The 17,752-nt window shown below is 42.5% G+C and overlaps 1 protein-coding gene across 9 annotated transcripts in view; it reads left to right on the plus strand.

Annotated features, from left to right (window-relative positions):
* ubr4 (ubiquitin protein ligase E3 component n-recognin 4) overlaps positions 1-17,752 on the plus strand; it is a 174,588-nt gene that overhangs the window by 135,290 nt on the left and 21,546 nt on the right. For all 9 annotated transcript variants that reach the window (XM_078238861.1, XM_078238862.1, XM_078238865.1 and 6 more), the window contains 11 exons: positions 100-209; positions 928-1,069; positions 3,057-3,138; positions 3,241-3,414; positions 4,789-4,910; positions 5,942-6,139; positions 9,228-9,308; positions 9,559-9,646; positions 9,807-9,934; positions 14,782-14,889; positions 16,286-16,405. In XM_078238861.1, the coding sequence (XP_078094987.1) occupies positions 100-209; positions 928-1,069; positions 3,057-3,138; positions 3,241-3,414; positions 4,789-4,910; positions 5,942-6,139; positions 9,228-9,308; positions 9,559-9,646; positions 9,807-9,934; positions 14,782-14,889; positions 16,286-16,405 (1,353 nt within the window). The remainder of the gene's footprint in view (positions 1-99; positions 210-927; positions 1,070-3,056; positions 3,139-3,240; positions 3,415-4,788; positions 4,911-5,941; positions 6,140-9,227; positions 9,309-9,558; positions 9,647-9,806; positions 9,935-14,781; positions 14,890-16,285; positions 16,406-17,752) is intronic.

The following is a 17,752-nucleotide window of genomic DNA, read 5'->3' on the forward strand; positions in this document are numbered from 1 at the left end:
AGGGGCCTAAAATGAATGGTCTTGCCTGTTTTCTGCTGTTCTAAAATCATTGTGCCATTATGAGTAGGACACAAGCCATCTGACTTTGCTGTTTTTCAGGTCCTGTTCACTCCTGCAACACAAGCTGCACGGCAGGCTGCCTGTACAATCGTGGAGGCACTTACCACCATTCCAAGCCGCAAGCAACAAGTTCTTGATCTTCTTACCAGGTACGTTCCTGTTCAAAAGTTCTTTCAGCAACTCCAGTTCTAGCCAGTTGGTGATATTTGTCAATATTAAACATCTGTGATTTTGACTTGCATTTTGATCAGGTATCCAAGTTCCCCAAAAGTTGGAGCAAGGGCAGACCAGCTTCATCAGGCACTGTGAACTTATCCATGAAACAAATTTGCATTTGTAAATTCTTAGAGAAGGAAAGTGTAAAGGGATATGATTTTATTACAAGTAAATTAGACTTTTAACAAGTAAATAGATAGTCTTGACAGATATTTCTTCAGTGTTTTATATAAATATTAATTTTCTTGTCAACATGTTATCCATTCCAGCTGGTATGTCAATTACAGGACATGTTCTTTAGCAATAAAAACTGAAAGGCTGGAAGTACACAGCAGGTTATGACAACATATCATTTTGGGTCTGTGACGTTTCATCAGATCTGGGAAAAGTTAGAGATGTAATAAATTACAAACAAGGGGTGGGTTGGATGGGGTTTGGCGGGGGACTGGCTGAGCAGTTGCTCTAAAGTCACACCTAACTCCAAGAAAACAAACCACAGCCTAGGATTGTGGATTTTCACTAATGCTAACTCCATTTGCTGATCAGTGAGCAACCTTAAAGACTCAATGTTCATAGATGGAATCACTGGGACACCTGCTCAATATTAAAATGGTACTTTACGATTTCAACTTTCTGTTTTTGTATTGTCAGTTACCTGGATGAGCTGAGTGTTGCCGGTGAGTGTGCAGCTGAATACCTTGCACTCTATCAGAAACTCATCAAACCAGCTCATTGGAAGATCTACCTGGCAGCCCGGGGAGTGCTGCCATACATTGGAAACCTGATCACAAAGGTCTGTCTTTGCTTCCATTCCAAAACAAATCAGAAAATCCTCAGGTGGTACAATTCCTTTCCATAACATTATGTCATGATTTGCACAGCCATTTGTCCCCACCCTGCTTAATGTCTCAATTAATTGGCTTCAGCCCAAACTTCAGAGTGAGGAAATGTTTACCAGTGTTTCTCACTCCCACACCCTGAGTTATTCGAGTGCGTCTGGTTGGGAGTTGCTGCTAAACTAATTACTTGTTAATCCCTCGGGAGTCTATTGCATTATTTGGGTTCATTAGCTCCTAGACAGGTTTAGAGCAGATGTGCACAACCGATATGCTGACAACACTGGTTTAGATCAGTTGTAACGGGCAGGGTGACATTTCAGAGTTGTCATTTTACTATTTGTACGTGTCTGAAGGGTCGGGATATGAGCTCTAGTCTGAGGAGGCAGATGGGTGCGTGATTGATATTATAGGGATTGGGTTAATTGAATCTCTACCTTCCATTGTTTTAGGGCGGCATTTTATTGGAATATTACTGTCAGCAACGTCTGTTATTGGGCAATACTACCCTCATTGAAATGTCAGACTTTTTACAGCGCATGCATTGGACACCTTCAAAGGGTTCAATCCCAGTTATCAAAATTTTCCTGTTTAAGTACTGTGGGAACAGAGTTTGTGTAACTTCATTATAGAAGTTTCATAGAACAGAATCCCAACAGTGCTGAAGGAGGCAATTTGGCCCATGGAGTCTGCACTGACCACAATCCCACCCAGGCCCTATCCCTATAACCCTGCATAGTTACCCTGCTAAGCCCCCGGCACTAAGGGTCAATTTACTTCGGCCAATCAACCTAACCTGCACATCTGGAAGAAATCAGAGCACCCGGAGGAAACCCACGCAGACACGTGCAAATTCAACACAGACACAGTCACCCGATGCTGGAATTGAACCCGGGTCCCTGGATTCTCCGGCCACGCACGCCCAAGACCAGAAATTCCCGCCCGAGCTCAATGGATCTTTAAATCGTCCGCCAAATTTTCTCTCTCGCCCACTACGATTCCTGTGGCAGGCGAGACAGGAGAATTTCAGCCTGTGTAATTGTGTGTTAGTATGAAATGGAAATTGCCAGGAATTTTACATGAAGTAAGTGTTCTCCCTGTTTAACTGAGCAATAACTTGTTGTCTACGGTATTCATTTAATCATAAATCTCCTCCTTTAACTTTAAAGGAAGCTAAATCTTACCATTAGAAATCAAAAGAAAAATAATGCTGGAAATACTCGGCCAGGCAAGCAGCATCTGTAGAGAGAGAACTAAAGTTAACATACCAGGCCAGTGACCTTTTCTCAGAGCTTCAGGGTTGTTCTTTTCATTGTATTGTTTATTTCTCCTTATTAATGTAAATCTAATTTTCCCAGTCCCATTCAAAATTCTTCAGTATTCAAGAGATCATCTGTTCATTTGTTATGTTGCCATTAAGGTATATGAATGCTTTCTTTTTCATAATTAGATCTTTACCACTAATTCTTTACAGAACAAAAGGCAATAGTGACTGAGACAAACTAAAAATTCTCATTCAGGAGGACAGCAGGAATCCTGTTAAGAGGAGCAACAAGGTTTAGTCCAATTGCTTAGCAAGTTAGTCTTGTGCATTACTGAGCACGTTCTCAGATTCCATCATTTGCTTCTGCTGAGTTCACTGGTTTTAGCCTGCAGTTAGATTCCTGACTCCTATTGGAGAACATGTGTAGATGTCAAGTGAGGACAGAATAAAGCTTAGCTGTGTTGACATTCATTGTAGAATAACCACACTGTAAAGCCACCCTAATGAAAATTGTCCATTTGAATGAAATACTAGACGGTGACCAGGGTCTGGGCCGTTCAAGGTGTCAGTATTTTCTTGAGAAATCAAAGAATAGCAATCTTTTAATTGCTGAATCATCTTTGTCCACTGTGTCTGAGTCCATCAGTTATAATGCTCCTGTCACCTGATTTGTGTTTTAGGAAATTGCCCATTTACTGGCACTGGAGGAGGCAACACTTAGCACTGACCTTCAGCAGGGATATGCATTGAAAAGCCTGACAGGTGAGATGTACATTTGAGTGTTACAGATCAGGGTTGCACACTGACCTACCAATAAATAATTTCATGTATTTTCCATATTCACTGTTTTTGCTGCCATTTCAGCACTGCTTTCATCTTTTGTGGAAGTGGAATCGATAAAACGTCACTTCAAGAGTCGCTTGGTGGGCACAGTGCTGAATGGCTACTTGTGTCTGCGAAAACTGGTGGTTCAGCGAACAAAACTGATCGATGAAACACAAGACATGTTGCTGGAGATGTTAGAGGACATGACAACAGGTAATAGTAAAGCACATTCAAAATTCCTTAAACTTGAGCTCTACTTGCATTTAAAGGGGAAGCAAAGTTTAGTACTTTTTTCAGAGAGTGTTCCCTGTCTCTCTCACTTTAAAATAAATATAGTTATGTATTTTCTCTAATTGGTAGAGCATAATTTCTGTCGGTTGGTTTGGATGCCTGCTCTGGTGATCTAAGTTATCGTGCATGCCCTGTGTTAGCTGTGGTCTAGTGGATTCAAATCTTGCTGAGTCAGAGGTTGTGGGTTCAAGTCCTATTCGAGGGACTTGAACATGCTATCTAGCCTGACAATTCCCAGTGCAGGACTGAGGGAGTGCTACATTTTATGGATGTGCTGTCTTTTGGATAAGACATTAAACCAAGGACCTGTCTGCCCTTTCATGTGCTGTTGGAAGAGTGAGAGCGTTCTCCCAATATCTTATCCCTTGATCAGCTTCACTAAAAACAATTTGTCTCGCCAAATAGTTGTTTGTGGGATCTTGCTGTGTGTAAATTGGCTGCTGCCTTTCTGCATTACGACACCAGGTTAAAGTCCAACAGGTTTATTTGGTAGCACAAGCCACAGGCTTGTGCTACCAAATAAACCTGTTGGACTTTAACCTGGTGTTGTGAGACTTCTTACTGTGCTTACCCCAGTCCAACGCCGGCATCTCCACATCATTTCTGCATTACAACAGTGACTACATTTCAAAAGAGATTTGGAGAATCCCGAGGTTGTGAAGGACAGTATAGATTGGCTCTGAAACAGCTCTTCCAATCTTCAAAAGCCTATATAATTTTGAAGACCTCTATTAGACCACATCGAGATTTTTCTGAAGAGCTTCTGAGAAGAAGTCTATCCTCAGAATTAAAGCCTGTCATCCCTGGTGTCACCTTGGTGAACTACTTCATAACCATGACACCTTCCAGAAGTGGTTCACCCAAAAACTGGTTTCAATATTCGAATCATTTTGAATTTCTTCAATAAACTGCACTCCGCTTCTTCATCTAAGTCATTAATATAAATGGCAAATAGCTGAGGCCCAGCACTAATCCATGTTTGAGCCCACTAGTAACATTTGTGGCATTTCTGTTTCTCAATTTAGCAGGGTGGATGAAGGGAAGAGTAAATGTAGTACATGTGGATTTTTAGAAGGCATTTGATAAGGTGTCATGCAAACAGTCATTACACAAGATTAGATCTCATGGGATTGAGAGTAAACGGGGAGAAGAAATAAACGGTTTGTTTGGGATGGCAGGATTTACAGGGTAGGCTGATGTGCTTAAAGCTCTCGGTGAAAATTCGAGCCTACTTGTTTCTCTCAAGAGTGAAGAAGATATCACACTGATCAAATTCTAACCCACATACTTCTGTAGGTACAGAGTCTGAAACAAAGGCATTCATGGCTGTCTGTATTGAAACTGCTAAACGATATAGTCTTGATGATTACCGAACGCCAGTCTTCATCTTCGAGAGGCTATGCAGCATCATCTACCCGGTAAGCACAAAGGAAGCATAAGAGTAAATGGATTTGTATGTTGGACAAACCATCTGGCCTATCGGGAAATTATACATAAACAGTTCAGTCAGAAACCATATCTCCCTGAAGGTTAAGGTTCTACAAGACTGGATGCTGTATTAATGAACCGCGTCAAAGCAAAATACAAGTAAAATTCCTTACTCAGTGCTGTTTAAGTCACCATCATGCCAACAATAGAAGCATTATATACTTCTGCAGTAGCTCTGATGGTTAAACTAGAGTGTAACTGAGCAACAAGTGCTAGAAAAATGTATTTATGTTGTACCTTTAATATAGTAAGAAGTCTCAAGTCCTTCATAAACATTTAGGAGAGAAAATTGATCTTCAGCCAAAGAAGAAAGTAGAAGAGGTGACTTTGTTCAATGAGGTGGGTTTTAAGAAGTCTTAAAGGAGCAAGGAAACTGAATGGAGGCCGTTTAAGGAAGAGTATAGAGGCCAGAGACATGGTCGCCAATGATGGACAATGGGAGAATGTAGAAGAGTTTGGAGAGTGAGGCTTGTGTAACTTTTGAAGAGGTTAACAGAAGTAAGGAGGAGCAGAACCACGAAGGGCTGCAATACAGATGAAGACGCTGCTAATATAGAGAAGTAGGTGGTCTGTGACGGAGCAAATCTGAGGTTCAACTTCCAGTCGAAAAGTACACTCAAGTTGCTAAAGGTTTGGTTCAGCCTTCGGTAATGGTCAGAGATAATGTTGGGGTGTCAAAACAGAGGTTCATCACTAGACTGGAGGGAAAATAAGTTCAGGGTATGAAGTTTTGGGATTGAAGGGCAGACAAGCAGCTGAATGGTGATTTTTTAAAAAAGTGCTCTTGCAATCTTCGTTGGGTGGATATGCAGCAATTTTCCTCACTGAATAATCCTATATCTGAGATGTTCGTCACTGATAAAACAAGGGTAAAGATTTGCGATCTCCAGCATCCATGATATTTTGCATTTATTAAAGATAAAGATGAACACCTTTATCAATAGATCTGTTCTCTTGGCAGGAGGAAAACGAAGTGACAGAGTTCTTTGTAACATTGGAAAAAGATCCACAACAAGAAGATTTCCTACAAGGCAGGATGCCAGGAAATCCCTACAGTAGCAATGAGCCTGGAATTGGACCACTCATGAGAGACATTAAGAACAAGATTTGTCAGGATTGTGACCTTGTAGCACTGCTAGAAGATGACAGTGGAATGGAGGTACGAACCAATACAGAAAGAAACAGCAACAAAATGATGCCATGGTTCCAATAATATTCTGGAAGCCACATACGGCATTGTAAATTTAAAGTTCCAATCATTATTTTTACATTTGTTCTTGGGATGAGGGTACTGCTGAATTTATTGCCCTTACTGAATTGCCCATAAGGTGGTGATGGCCCACTCTGGTATGCTGCAGCCTGAGAAGTGCTCCAACAATACTGTGACATAGGGAATTCCAGAATACTGTCTCAGTGACAATAAAGGAATGGTGATCTATGTCCAAATCAGGATGGCATTCAACTAGGAGGCAATGGTGTTCCCATATTGTTGCTGTTGTCCTCCTTGGTGATGGAACTAGCTGACAGAGTGATGCTATAGAAGTAGCTTTGTCATATTTCTGCGCTAAACTGAAGTAGCTGGTGGTGCTGATGCTTTTTTGTTTCCCCATCCTGCACCACCTTATTTTGAAAACCAATGTCATTTTCTTTCCCTATTGTAAGAAACATCTGGCTGAGATTGTAAACTAACATGTAGTCACCATGGTCCAGAAATGTAACTGGACCAACCACATACTGTGGCTACAGGATGTTAGGAATTCTGCAGTGAGTACCTCACTTCCGGGCTTCCTGAAGCCTTTCCATTATTTGCGAGACGTGAGTTAGGAGTATAATGGAATGCTCCCCACTTGCCTGAATGAGTGCAAATCCAACAACACTCAGGAAAGTGGTCAACACTTAAGTATAAACAACCTGTTTTGATTGGCACCCCATCCACTATCTTAAATGCTCACTCCCTCTACCACTGGCGAATAGTGGCTGCAGCATGTACTATATACAAGATGCATTGCAGCAACTTGCCAAGGCTCCTTTGACAACAATCTTCCAAACCTGCAACTTCTACTGCTCAGAAGAGTGCCAACATGGGAACTCCACCACTTGCAATTTCCTCTCCAAGTCGCACACTATCTTGCCTTGGAAATAAATTATTGTTCCTTAACTGCCACTGGGTCAAAATCCTGAAACTAACTGCCTAAATACTCTGCGGGGTATCTACACCCTACAGTCTGTAGTGGTTCAAGAAAGTTCTCGAGGGCAATTTGGAATGGACAATAATTGTTGCCTTTGCCAATGATGCCGACATCCTGTGAATAATTTTTGAAAATGTAGAATGTTAGCAGAACATTCTCCTGTTAATCAAATGACAAATTCCACCCCCAGATTAATTTTAGTTGCGTTTGCTTTTGACAAATAATATTTTCAATCAGTTTGAATCAATTTATAAAATTTGTTATAAATATGTTGTTAAAATGTAACAAATAAGAACAGGAGAAGAGCAGAGCCTGTCGAACCTGCTGCACCATTCATTCAAGATAATCATGGCTGACCTTGGGCTTCAACTCCACTTTCCCGCCCAGTCCTCACACCCCTTAATTCCCCGAGAGACAAAAAATCTGTCTGTCCCATCTTAAAGATATTCTACCTACAGTAGAAAATTCCAAAGCTTCACAACCCTTTGAGTGAAGAAATTTTTCCTCACCTCAGTCCTAAATGATAAATATCTCCGTACTCGCCCTGTGCTCCCTTCGTAATCTTGAATGTTTTGATGAGCTCACCTCTCATTCTTATAAACTCCAGAGAGTGTAGACCCAATTTGCTCAATCTTTCATCATAGGACAGCCATCTCATCCCAGGGATCAGTCAAGCAAGCTTTCACTACACTGCCTCCAATGCAAGTGTATCGTTCCTTAAATATGAGACCAAAATTGCACACAGTAGTCACATAGAAGACTGGAACAATTGAAGACTTCTTTATTCTTGTATTCCAATCCCCTTGCAATAAAGACCAAGTTGCCATTTGCTTCTGCTTGGTGTACCTGCATGTTAACTTTTTGTATTCCTTGTGTATGTGTACATCCATGTCTTTCTGAATATCAACATTGGTAAATTTTACACCTTTTAAAAATATTCTGCTTTTCTATTCTTTTAAGCAAAATGAATATCTTCCTACTTCCCCGTATTATTCTCCATCTGCCATCTTGTTGCCGCTCAAGAACCATAGAAACATAGAATCCCTGCAGTGGATTTGGTTTATTCCCACAGTCCAAAGTTGTGGGGGTAGGTTGATTGGCCATGCTAAATTGTCCTTTGGGATTAGCAGGGTAAATACGTGGGGTTATGGGCATAGAGCCTTCATGGAATTGTTGTCAGTGTAAGCTCAATGAGCCAAATGGCCTCCTCCTGCACTATTTTGTTTAAAACCCTCTATACAACCCTGGTTATGCAATTCACCAGAACACTAGTCTCAGGGTAGTTCAGCTGAAGACCGTCCCAACAGTACAGATCTTATTTCCTCAGTACTGGTGCTAGTGCCCGACAAATCAAAACCCATTTCTCCCACACCAATCCCTAACCCATGCAATCAATTTTCTCCTCTTATTTACCCAAGTTAATTTTCTTGTAGCTCGGGTAGTAATCCAGAGATGATTATCTTTGCGGTTGTGCTTTGTAATTTATAAAGTAAAGTTTATTTATTTGTCACAATTAGGCTTACATTAACACTGCATGAAGTTACTGTAAAAATCCCCCAGTCGCCACACTCCAGCGCCTGTTCGGGTACGCGGAGGGAGAATTTAGCATGGCCAATGCACCTAACCATCACATCTTTTGGACTGTGGGAGGAAACAGGAGCACCTGGAGGAAACCCACGCAGACACAGGGAGAACATGCAAACTCCACACAGTGACCCAAGCTAGAATTGAACCCGGGTCCCTGGCGCTGTGAAGCAGCAGTGCTAACCACTGTGCCACTGTGTAATTTTTAGTTCCTCGGTGCTCATTCCCTCGGTAGAATCTCTTTCTTAGTCCTATCAATGTACCCATGTGGACCATGGCAATTGGATCCTTCCCATCCCACTCCTAAGTTCCTCCTGCTTGGTGGAGACGTCCTTAACACTGGCACCGGGCAGGCAACACAGCTTTCAGAACTAGCCCTCTTGGTTGTAGAGAACTGGTAATTCTTCTTGCTTACAGTATAACTTTTATTTAGTAAATATAATATTGATAATCTAATATCTGGCAATTTTTCAGCTCCTTGTAAACAACAAAATTATCAGCTTGGACCTACCAGTGGCTGAAGTGTATAAGAAAGTCTGGTGTCCAGCTAATGAGGTGAGTGCAAGTCAGCAATACAGAATGATCAGTAGAGATAGAGGTACAAACCTGCAATCGTTGAGAGCACAACTGGCTGCTTGATTGGGATGGAAATTGTTGGGTATCTCTGAATAGATAAACTAAAATGGTTTGAAAAGATACACAGTGTGTGATGTAGTCTGGTACCAAAACATTTGTTTCAACTGTAACTGTGAGCTTTAACTTCCAAGTGATTATTCAGGAAGTAACCTATTTGAATGTTGCACAGGGGGAACCAATGCGTATAATCTACCGAATGCGAGGACTTCTTGGAGATGCAACTGAGGAGTTTATCGAATCATTGGATTCAACTACAGGTAAAAACATCACTGACACAAGTAATGGTTCTGTTTACAGTCACTACCTCTTGTCCCAAGAACATGTTCTAGACATATCTGTTGCTCTGACGTTCACTGCCTGTGATACATCTACAATAGTTACTGTCATTTTCTCATAATTATTGTTCTTTCTGTGTAGATGAAGAAGAGGATGAAGAGGAGGTGTATAAAATGGCCGGCGTAATGGCTCAATGTGGCGGTCTCGAGTGTATGTTAACTCGATTGGCTGGGATCAAAGACTTCAAGCAGGGGAGACACCTTTTAACTGTGAGTATCAGATGTGGTGTATTTTCTGTGCCCATCATTTCTAGATGTATTATACAAATGTTGGGGCTTAGTGTCCAGGTTCGTGGAACCAATTCTAAGAAACGCAATTTTCACCAATTTTAAGAATTTGCTTCTGCAATAAGGATGCCTGACATAAGATGCAGATCCTGCCTAATGCGCATTAATGTGCTCGAGTGATCAGACAATACAGCGATTATCACCGTGGGCAATTGTAAATGGCTGGCTCCAAACTACTTCGAAAATCTGATTTGTGACAGCATCACAAAGTGCATCTAACTATTGCAATAACAATGGGAAAGAAACTGTGGCAACAGTTATGCTTTGATAAGAGGAGCATTTTAGATAATCAAGATCCGCTTTTAAACAGCACAAGAAAAGGCACATAGAGAAACAAAACATAAGTCCAGAGGAAGTAAAAAGTTAGGGTATGTCTGTTACTAACACCTGTTCATTGAAACATAGAATCCCTTTAGTGTAGAGGGAGACCATTCAGCCCATTGAGCCTGCACTGACTCTCCCCATAACCCCACATATTTACCCTGCTTATCCACCTAACCTGCACATCTTTGGACTGTGGGAGGAAACTGGAGCACCCGGAGGAAACCCACTCAGACAAGGGCGAATGTGCAAACTCCACACAGACACCCAAGGCCAGCATTGAACCTGGGTCCCTGGCGCTGGGAGGCAGCAGTGCTAATCACAGTGCCACTGTGTTGCCCCGATCTGTTGTCCCAGCAAATGGATTATTATCTGAACAAAGAACATTACAGCACAGGAGCAGGCACTTCGGCCCTCCAAGCCTGCACCGACCATGCTGCCCGACTGAACTAAAATCCCCTACCCTTCTGGGGACCATATTCCTTTATTCTCGTCCTATTCATGTATTTGTCAAGACGCCCCTTAAAAGTCACTATCGTATCTGCTTCCACTACCTCCCCCGGCAACTAGTTCCAGGCACCCACTACTCTCTCTGTAAAAAATCTGCCTCGTACATCTCCTTTAAACCTTGCCCCTCGCACCTTAAACCTATGCCCCCTAGTAATTGACTCTTCCACCCTGGGAAAAAGCTTCTGACTATCCACTCTGTCCATGCCTCTCATAATCTTGTAGACTTCTATCAGGTCGCCACTCAACCTCCGTCGTTCCAGTGAGAACAAACCAAGTTTCTCCAACCTCTCCTCATAGCTAATGCCCTCCATACCAGGCAACATCCTGGTAAATCTTTTCTGTACCTCTCCAAAGCCTCCACATCCTTCTGGTAGTGTGGCGACCAGAATTGAACATTATATTCCAAGTGCGGCCTAAGGTCCTATAAAGCTGCAACATGACTTGCCAATTTTTAAACTCAATGCCCCGGCCTATGAAGGCAAGCATGCCGTATGCCTTCTTGACTACCTTCTCCACCTGCATTGCCACTTTCAGTGACCTGTGTACCTGTACACCCAGATCCCTTTGCCTAACAATACTCTTAAGGGTTCTGCCATTACTGTATATTTCCTATCTGTATTAGACCTTCCAAAATGCATTACCTCACATTTGTCCGGATTAAACTCCATCTGCCATCTCTCTGCCCAAGTCTCCAACTGATCTATATCCTGCTGCATCCTCTGATGGTCTTCATCGCTATCCACAAATCCACCAACCTTTGTGTTGTCCGCAAACTTACGAATCAAACCAGTTACATATGTTACAAACAGCAAAGGTCCCAGCACTGATCCCTGAGGAACGCCAGTTATTAACTGTGAAGTTATTAACTTTAGGCCAGGAGGCTGTAAATTATATAATCAAAAGGTAAGGCACTGAGCTTACATTGAGCTTCATTGGGACAGTACAGGAGACAATGTCAGAGTGGGAAGCGTCATAAGCTGTCATGATGCTTGCTTGCTGACTAAATGGAGGTCTTCAGCAAAGCAATCACTCAATCTGTATTCGCTGTTTCCAGTTTAGAGGAGACTGTTCTGTGAAAAGGCAAAACAGTATATTAAGTTTTTAAAAAATATAAGTAAATTAGTATCACTTGAAAGGAGTATATGAACCCTGGACAATGGGAAGGTAGAAAATGAAAGGCCAGATATTGCATCTCTATAAAGGGGAGTCAGTGTGGAAGAGACTTATCAGAATGTTGTGGAGAGGATGATCCCTTTCTGAATCCTAAAAGGTGGGTGAGGGGTAGGTATGTTAGGCACTTTCACCTGATTTTGGTGTCAGTGACTCTGGGCAGGACTGCATGTGGCATATTACTCCTATACCATATGTAAAAATAATTTTCTGGATGCCTGAACTATCCAGGATTAATGTCCTGGACCCCAGTATTATCTTCACAGTAGCCCTTGAATGTTCTTGCAGGAGTTGCTATTGTTCTCACAGTTCTTAGTAGTTGATGTTTACAGTGCCTAGTTTTAGATTTTTTGAAACATCTCTGACATCAATCTATCATTGATTAATGCTCCTTCTCATCTTCTGAGTGTGAAAGCAGAAAAATACCAAGCTACTCTTTCCCATTGTTATTGAAATAGTTACCGGTATTTTGTGATACCGTCAGAAATCAGCTCTGCCTGCAACTTTAAGTGTTTTGCTAGCTAGCAGTTTACCATTGCTCATGACTATAATCACTTGGTCTTGTTACCCAAGCACAACATTGATGTGCATCACATTTGCTTTAAGCAGGATGTATTCCTTATAAACAATATTTGACATCCATTGCAGCAGCGAATTCTTAGAATTATTGCAAATGGGTGAGCTGCTGGAATTGGGTATTAGTTTCACAGAAACTATGGCAACAGCTATAACAACACCAGGTTAAAGTCCAACAGGTTTATTTGGTAGCACAAGCTTTTGGAGCGCTGTTCCTTCATCAGGTGATTTCACCTGATGAAGGAGCAGCACTCCAAAAGCTCGTGCTACCAAATAAACTTGTTGGACTTTAACCTGGTGTTCTGAGACTCCTTACTGTGCCTACCCCAGTCCAACGCCGGCATCTCCACATAACAGCTATAACAATTATGCTTTGATGACAGGAGCTTTTTGGACAAGCAAGATCTGTTTTTAAATAGCACAAGACGAGGCTTAGAACACTCTAAGGAATCCAGTTGTATGGCCATGCTCTTTTCAAGGAAGCATCTGCCTCAGCTGCAATATATGGCACATTCCTATACAACAGCATTATTGAGTGATTGCATCCTGGGCTTGAGGAGCAGTTTCGCCTAAGCACTCGGACAAAAAAACCATCCTGTGAGGCTCTCACCTCAGATCTTCACAAGATGTTGAATCTCCCTCTTCAACCCAACAATCTGATGGGCCAGATGGGAATCAATACCAAATGAAAAATGTATGTCCAACAGCTTTCTTCTAAATCATGTTGTTCAATATATAACTTTCCATATTTCATGGTTGGCATTAGGTTGCAGCCTATCTCCATTCAAAATATTGGATTGCTTTTGATGGTCATGACTGGGAGAATAGCACTTAGTGACTCAATCAGTATGCTTCATGCCAGACATTTAATGCATTAGTCCTGCAAGATCACTATTTGTCCCTAACTGGGACCTGAACTGACCTTCCATCATTAATGCAAGATCTATTCTTTCTGTGACAGTTTATATCATGGGAAACTGGAATTTCCTTTTGTAGGATTAGCAATGAATTTTAGTTGATCAATTATATTTAATTTTACACTTCAGTGTGCCAAAAGATTTTACCTATGATGGTTTGATGGTCTGGATATTGTGTGACTGAAGGAATTTGGAGATGATGATAGACCCATGATATCGCTGCTTTTGTCCTTGATAGAGATATAGGGCTGTTGAAAGAATCTTGGTGAGTTGATGCAGAGTATCCTATAGATGATAAATACTACAGCCTCACTGCACTGTTAATGTAGGGTGTTAATGATGGGTTCAGAAGCAGAGGTCCCAATCAAGTGGCTAGCTGTGTCCTCAATTGTGCTGTACTTACGGAGTATTGTGGTCGCACCTTACCAGATGTGTGGAAAGTATCCTCTCTCACTCCTGACTTGAGCCCTATAGATAGTGGAGAGTCTTTGAGAGGATGAGATGTAAGCCATTCATCAAAGTACCCGGCCTCTCCTTTGCTTGTGTAGCTACAGTATTTAATTGGCTGGTCCAGTTATGCTTTCAGCAGTGCTATTATCTTCTGGCGAATAAATCCAATGTTCCAGTCAGAAGTCATTCTCCCTACTCCGCATATCTATTCCTGCATATCACTAAGTCAAGTCAGTCAATAGGATCTGTAAACCTCCTATGTGGAGTAACTCTCATCTGTTATCTAAACATGGACTAGGTTTGGCAGCTGTCAATAATGTTCTTGGCATGTGTCCTTTGGGGCTAGCATTTCTGCATCTGCAACGGCTTTTCTCTGTTCATTATTGTACTGTTACTTTGCTAGATTGTGGAGAGTGCTGAATAAGGGAGATAGATTATCTATCTTGTAATGTGTCTTTTTAAATGCCACATTCTCCACACATTGAACTCCCACTCGGTTGTCCTGCAGGTTTTGTTGCTGGTTTATGGTTTTAATTTTTTCATTATTTGAATCAGCTGATAGTCTGATAGCTGGTCAGGATTTGCATATTTGCAGGAAGCCACATGCATGGTGAATCATCGTCAAATGAATAGTCTCTTAGCATGCAACTTCCCCAGAATGAATCCAAACAGAGTTATTCAGAGGGCTTCGTTTGGGAAAGGCCGTACGAGGTATTCTAGAGTATTTGTTGGTCACTTGAACTGAGACTTTAAACTCATTGGGTCAGTGCTGAGTTACATGTTTCACAATAGTCAAGTGTCACAAAGTTTTTCTCTTTTTCTCAGGTGCTACTGAAGCTGTTCAGTTACTGTGTAAAGGTGAAGGTGAATCGACAACAGCTGATTAAACCAGAGATGAACCCGCTGAATGTAATGCTGGGAACCCTCAACCTGGTGAGTCTCAGATCTCGAATGGAAATATTGGCGTGATTCTCCCAAAAACGTTTTAAGTGCTGAAATCGCAGGAAAGCTGGTGTAAATCACGATTGTTCTTTCAGTGCAACTTCAAACTCGAATCTCCCACACACTGTGCAATGCAGAGGTCACAATCGTGAACATAATTAGAAGCTCGGGGGGGCAGGGCCTATTCACGCCAGAGGCTGACAGTTCCTGGGACCCTCGCAGTGCTGCCCCTCCTGACATCCCCACGAGCATTCCCAGGCCAGCCTCAACCAACCCCCCGCCCCCCACTATCCAGGAGCGTCCCGATCGCTGGCCTCCCTCCAGCCACAACCGATTCCCCTGCAGAGTGGCAGCGAGATTCCCCCATAGATCGTCCCCTAGACCCCGTCCCCAGCTGGCCTCTGCCCCCTTGGTGCTGCCCTATGCCTGATGGGCAGTGCCACGGTGCCCCCTGGGCTTCGGCACTTTGCCCCTTGGGCAATGCCGGGGGCACAGGCTGGCATTGCCAGGGTGCCCATGCCCAGGGGGCACCAACCCCCTGGGGGGCCCCAATTGCCCCCCCCTTCACTCCAGTGGGGTCGGGCCGCTAGTTCCCCGAAAGTGGGGAGCTAGTCCGAATGCTGCCGGTTGAAAATTGTACTGGGGGTGGGGGGGGGGGGGAATGCTAGCGGGCCCGGTGAATTCAGTCCTGGGCCCGGTGAAGACATTTAAATTGTATTTAAAATAAAATTTCCATATCAGCCCCGCCTCCCAGCCGATTTCTGGTGCTGTGCAAATGTCGCCAGAAATCCGGGCCTGGGAGGTGCAAACGCTCGCAGGAATCCCGCAAATCGGCCGACACCCGATTCTCCCGGCCGCCACACTAAAAAATTTAAAAATTAGTGTGGCAGGCGGGAGAATTGCCCCTATTTTAAATTTGTTTATGTTCATCAGAAATTTCCTCAAATGGAACACTTGAGCAGATGTTCCACCTCAGTCTAGTGTCTTGTCTGTGCAAAGCAAAATGTTTCTGTGTGGGAGACTCTTAATAGTGATGGATTTCCTGGGTCCTTTTACTCAAAACTTATGAAAGAGGGTCAACTTTTAAAAATAAGAAGTTGTATTGTTGGAGGAAGTGTAGAATATTCATTTAGATTAATTGAAATATCAGAAAAAGTCGACAAATGCAGAGACAATCTAGAGAGCAAGATTCTCCAGATGACTCCCATGAGCCCAGACAGAGATAAGTCTGATGACCTCCTGGAATTCTCTAACCCCAAGTTGAAAGCCTATATTTTGCATAATGTGACCAACTTGAAAAAAAAATTGCCTGTTGCTGACAAAATTATTTTCTTCAACACTTTTTGTTTGTTGGTTGTGTTTAATAAGGCATTTTTTTGTAATCTAGGCATTGCTTGCGGAACAGGAGAGTAAAGACAGTGGTGGTGCAACAATTGCTGAGCAAGTGTTGAGCATCATGGAAATAATTCTAGACGAAGCAAATGCAGAGCCACTGACTGAGGACAGAGTGAGTATCTTAATCAAATGCTTCACAGCTGAGGATTCTTCCGCAATTTGAATAGAGAGAGTGGAGCTAAAATATTGTATGGAATTCAACTCCCAACGAGGAGTCTGCACCCAGAACAAAGAAAATAAAACATTAAGAAAAAATGGTTGCGCTAATTTGAGCATCCCAGTAACAGACAAGTTGAGTTCAATTCGGGCATTAGTAATTATACTGCAATTCGTCTGGTGTCCTCGGTAAAAACAAGGGGACCAGATGCTTCTTAAAGTGGGTCATGCTGAAAGTTCAAGTGTAGGCACTGATTGAGTCTGATTTGGTTGTAATTCCCTCCTCTCCGCCTCACAGAAAAAACCCTAAATATTGATATTCACTGGCAAGGCTTATTCATTTGCCATTCATTCTTCGGATAAGTATCACTGTCAAAGCTGGGAGGATGGTGGTGAATCACCTTCTTGAATCACTGTGGTGTATATAGTGTAAGTGCTTCCACAGTGAGATTAGGGGTCGGGAATTCTGAGGTTTTGAGCAAGTGATTTTGAAACAGGATGGAACTGCGGTGATGCAGGTCCAAGAATGTTTTCTGACTTGAAGAGGAATTTGGTGTTCCCATGTGCCTTTATCCCAAACTGACTCCTGGGGTGGCAGAATTGTCACATGAGGAGAAATCAGGTGGAACAAAGAATAAAGAAAAGTACAGCACAGGAACAGGCCCTCCAAGCCCATGCCAATCATGATACCATAACTAAACTAAAAATAAACTATCTTCTTTACTGGGTCCATATCCCTCTATTCCCTCCCTATTCATGTATCCATCCAGATGCCTCTTAAATGTTGCTAATGTACCTGCTTCCACCACCACCTCTGGCAGTGCGTTCCAGGCACCCACCACTCTGTGTACCCCTGCACATCTCCCTTAAACTTGTGTCCCCTTGTAACTAACACTTATACCTTGGGAAAAGCCTCTGACTATCCACCCTGTCTATACCTCTCATAATTTTGTACACCTCTATCAGGTCTCCCCTCACCTCTATCTTTCCAGTGAAAACAATCCTAATTTATTCAACCTCTCCTCATAGTCAACACCTTCAAGACCAGGCAACATCCTGGTGAATCTTCTTTGCACTCTCTCCAAAGCTTCCATGTCCTTCTGGTAGTGTGGCGACCAGAACTCCACACAATACTCCAAATGCGGCCTAACCAAGATTTTATGCAGCTACAACATGATTTCCCAACCCGATTTATTTATTAGCGTCACAAGTAGACTATATCCCTCTGCAGACTATTTGTGTCATCCTCACCACTTGCCTTCTCATTTATTTTTGTGTCACCTGTAAACTTGGCAATAGTAAT

This window comes from Mustelus asterias, chromosome 22 (assembly GCF_964213995.1).
Source record: "Mustelus asterias chromosome 22, sMusAst1.hap1.1, whole genome shotgun sequence".
Lineage (NCBI taxonomy): Eukaryota > Metazoa > Chordata > Chondrichthyes > Carcharhiniformes > Triakidae > Mustelus > Mustelus asterias.